Source organism: Miscanthus floridulus, chromosome 7 (genome assembly GCF_019320115.1).
Source record: "Miscanthus floridulus cultivar M001 chromosome 7, ASM1932011v1, whole genome shotgun sequence".
In the NCBI taxonomy this organism is placed as follows: Eukaryota; Viridiplantae; Streptophyta; class Magnoliopsida; order Poales; family Poaceae; genus Miscanthus; species Miscanthus floridulus.
The window spans coordinates 130,764,760-130,769,378 of NC_089586.1; the positions used below are offsets into that span (position 1 = coordinate 130,764,760).

The following is a 4,619-nucleotide window of genomic DNA, read 5'->3' on the forward strand; positions in this document are numbered from 1 at the left end:
CCAGATGGGGGGAGGATCAGCAACCATGTACGCCAAATGTGTTCTCTAGTGACAGTGCAATATATGCTGCCGTTGGCTGCACATCCTATCTATCATCGTGTGCACATCAAGTGGTGGGGGACTGGGGGCGGCAGCTAGTTTCTCTTTCTCCAGCCAACAACAAGTTTCTTGCGAGCCTGGGTCTCCTCCTCTCCTCTCCTCTCCTCGATCGGTCCCTTCTCTTCTAGAGCTCCACCACTTCTTCCTCCTCCTTCCCCGCCCACCTATCGGCTGTCTCTCGAGTTCTTGCTGCGCAAGCATCCAATCTCGGCGAATGCGACAGGCGCGCACGCACGCACGCGTCCCCTCAGCTCCCCTCTTCTCCCCTCCCTACCCATCTCCGGCCCGGCCGCTGCCCCTGCGTCCGTCGCGCGGCGACAGCGACGTCAATCAAGGAACAACAGTGCGCGCGTCTGATCTCTCTCCTCCCTCTCCGCCGTATATAGCTGTACACCGATATGATGGAACCATGTAGCACTCGCCGTCGAACCCGGCGGCGTCGTCTTCTCCCTTATTAGCTTCTCATCCTGCATCGTACGCACACATCGGTCGATCACTCGATCCTAGAGATCACACCGACGGCGTACGTCGGCCGATCGAGCTAGCCAGCGGGTAGCCATAGGTACCAAGCTATTGATCGCTAGCTTCACGCCCGGCCTCCTCCTCTCTTCTCCGTCCTCCATCTCGGCCCTTGGCCCGGCCCGGCCCTGTAGTACTAGACCAGTACCAGCACCACCCTCCGATCTCCGTCGTCCGGCCCTTTGTTGTTGCTTGCTTCCCTACACTTCTTGTTTATTTCCTTCTCTTCCTCTCTGTATATCTAATAGCTACATATAATGATTAAATAGTCCCGGCACCAAGCTATATATACTCCCATCCTTCCTACCAGCCAGAGGCCGGCCACACAAACTCATCCGGCTACAGCGGCAAGCAACCATAGCAGTAGTATATGTGTGCAGTGCAGCCAGTTCTTTCTTACTCCTCATCTGTCCCCTCTCTCTCATCACTCTCCTCTTCTCTTCGTGCTGCAGCCTGCATATATAGGTTCATTTGTCTCTTTCGTCGTTCTTCCAGCTCCATACATAAAGATTACTGTGCAGATATAGACAAGTTAGCTAGGACGAGAACGAATTGAAGATATATATAGGTAGACAGGAAATAAGGTAGAGTACGTAGTAGTAGCTGGAGCAGGAGCTAGGTAGCTAGCCATGGGGCTGAGGGACATCGAGCTGACGCTGCCGCCGGGGTTCCGGTTCTACCCCAGCGACGAGGAGCTGGTGTGCCACTACCTGCACGGCAAGGTCGCCAACGAGCGGCTCGCCGGCACCGGCGCCGCCATGGTGGAGGTGGATCTGCACACCCACGAACCGTGGGAGCTCCCTGGTACGTACTTGGTAATTTATTGGTTAATTTAGTTAGTCCCTCTCTCCCTCTCCCTCTCTAGCAAGCAAGCTGCTGCTGCTGCCTTCTGCTGGGTTGGCTAATTTTAACTCGATTCCGTGTCATGGAATGAGTAATTACGCACGCAACCTCGGTTTATTGGTTCAGCGCTAGCCATATATATACACTAGGTTCGTGCCCGTACGTTGCTACGAGACAACTAATTTTTTTTACTAAAAACACACGGATCGCACGATAAGATAACAATACTGTAAAATTAAATACCGATGTTATAGTGACATTTAATCCAAAAGGCAAAGGTCACGAAGTGCGCAGTGTCGCAAGCTCGCAAACTGTACTGTATAGATCTTTCCATGACGCGGCTAAAATAATATTTTATATCAGCAGAAGAAATCTCCGAAATCTTTTTTTTTTACGCCAAATAAATCCACGAATAAGTTTTGCCACATCTCCATACCATCCTGTATAGTATATATGTAAATATTAGTGCCTGTCACATGAGTAATATTGCGTGTCTTAAAAAATCTCTCATAAAACATTAAAACAAAGTATGTTATACTCATCGTATAAATATGTGTGGCTTAGGTCTATTCCACGTAGACATATGCTGTAAAATAAAGTATCCACTCAAGTGTCTATGGCAAAATTGAGCATCAGCAATATATAGATAATTAAATCATAGGTATTATTATTGCAAGCGATGGTGACTTTGAGTTAGTAATAGTTAAATATAGTAATGTTTTTTTTTACTGATGAATTTCAATTTGAAGATATCCTAGTTCCATCCAGAAATATTATTGCAAGCGACAGTGAACATATTTTTTACATGTTAATGACAACATCAACTGAACAAAGTTAGTCTCACGTCATTTGGAGGCATATTTATTTTCTATATGAATTTCACAAGATCTAGAAAAATATATGCACTATCTTATTTTCAGATTGATAGCTTCTTCATTGTACCTCACGTCTCTTTCATAAAGCTTTTAGCCCTTCAGCCCACGCAGGACACAGACGGTGAGGCATCCAGGCGTGGTCTCCTGGAAACGCGCGATTCCTGCATGCGCGGGGCCGGTGCACTGCATGCGGCGGGCGAGCGCAGGAGCGTGCGTTTTTTCGCACGTCCATCGACGATCCCCATCGCTAATTTTTAGTTGTAGAGATGTTTGTTTTGTTCTTGTTTGTTTATTAGTTATTGGAATAAGATGCTGCTCATGCATGATCATATCAATTCTTCACGCATATTTATGATCGTCTCTGAGACGACGTAGCAGCTAGCTTACGTTAATCTCATCCCAACTGTGTTTCTTACTTCTAATACAAGTCTTCATCCTAGCTAGTTTCAACTTCGATAATCCAGAGGGGGGCTAATAGCCTAATACGACTACTATTGGATTCAGTCATTGGATCCACGTGTTCAATTCGAGGGTAAATACACGGAATGCTAAAATTGTCATGTGTGTGATTGTTTCTTAGCTTTGAGGAAAAGAGAAGCTAGGAAGAAACGGCTGCTGCATCTAATCCCTATCAGCATTTTCCCCCTTTTCAATATACTTCACCCCTCTCTAATTTGGTTTGCATCTCATCAAAATTACAAATTAATTTCCAGCCCCTCTTAAGCTAGGTTCACAACCGATAAATTGCTCTATATATTTGAATTTGAAGTTGTTTTTACTGATGAATCCATGCAATTATATTGCAGACGTTGCGAAGCTGAGCACGAACGAGTGGTACTTCTTCAGCTTCCGCGACCGCAAGTACGCGACGGGGCTGCGCACCAACCGCGCCACCAAATCCGGCTACTGGAAGGCCACCGGCAAGGACCGCGTCATCCACAACCCCAGGGCCGCCGCCGGCCACCACCACGCCATCGTCGGCATGCGCAAGACCCTCGTCTTCCACCGCGGCCGCGCCCCCAACGGCATCAAGACCAGCTGGGTGATGCATGAATTCCGGATGGAGAATCCCCACACCCCGCCCAAGGAGGACTGGGTTCTGTGCAGGGTTTTCTACAAGAAGAAGGCCGACGCCATGGACTACGCCATGGCCGACAGGGAGCAAGACGTCGGCATGCATATGCCTCGTGGCGGCGGCGGCGACGGTGCTGACCCGAGCAGCTACTCGCCTCCTCCGTTCCCCGCGCTCGGCGGCAGCCACTTCCACCACCATCTGACACCTCTGGCAGACCACCACGGCACGGCCGCTGGCGGCGGCTCCCTCAACGACTTCCCCGGCTTGGCGCTGCTGCAGCAGCACAACGGCATGTTCGACCCCCACGTCGTGCAGCCTCACCTTCACGACAGCGTCGTCCTTGCTGGGCCGGCTGCTGCCGCGGCGGTGCCGGGGTCAAGAGACGGCGGCGACCAGTGTGGCAGCGGCGTGCTCATGGACCTAGGACTCGACGAGCACTACACCTACAACAGCTACAACAGCCTGCTGCAGATGTGAAAGTATATGGATATATCAGTGCTGCAAGCTAGCTAGCTAGCTAGCTGCTCCCTTGCGTTACGTTGCTAATGGCCATGTAGCTTCGATCTCGTCATCTGATTTTATTATTCGTTCGTGATCTCTCTCTGCGCAGATCAATTCTGTTTGTGGTTGACTGCTTGTGCATGTGTGCTGCACTCGTACGTGTAGTTAATCTACATATCTGTAGTGCTGTCAATTTGTGTAGTGTTCGATTTAAATTTGCTGGATTGATCATTAGGATGTGGTTGAGGTGCTGTGACTAATGTACATATATGTATTTGTGGATCAGTTTCTGTTGCTGGGGAGCTGAAAGTTTGGAACCTTTTTGTTGTTGTTTTTACATATCTCGGTATATACATGTTATTGTTACCTGTTGTAACCATATATATCATTCAGAATTAACACTGTATATACTACTTTCTCCATTACTAACTATAAGTCCTCTCCAAATTCTTGCCAATCAAACATGCATGTTTAGCTTTGACAATACAATCAAATATAAAAAGTTTGGTATATATGTAAAGATCGTTGTTACTACGAATATATAGATATATACAAAGGGCATGCAAGTGAAGGTTATTCTCTCCCCGTGCCGATGTGTCCTGATAATAATTAATTAAACGACGACCTATATTTGTTTTCAGAGGGGCATGCAGTATATAGTTACCATACATGTGATCAACCACCTTGCATCTGTCATCTAGTAACAG

The 4,619-nt window shown here is 48.0% G+C and overlaps 1 protein-coding gene across 1 annotated transcript; it reads left to right on the forward strand.

Moving 5' to 3' along the window:
* Nucleotides 1-725: 725 nt before the first annotated feature.
* Nucleotides 726-4,268, forward strand: LOC136464812 (NAC domain-containing protein 92-like). Its single transcript, XM_066463763.1, has 2 exons — nt 726-1,422; nt 3,143-4,268. Exons 1-2 carry the CDS (start codon nt 1,248-1,250, stop codon nt 3,886-3,888), a joined length of 921 nt encoding a protein of 306 aa, XP_066319860.1. The 5' UTR covers nt 726-1,247; the 3' UTR covers nt 3,889-4,268.
* The last annotated feature ends 351 nt before the right edge of the window (nt 4,269-4,619 follow it).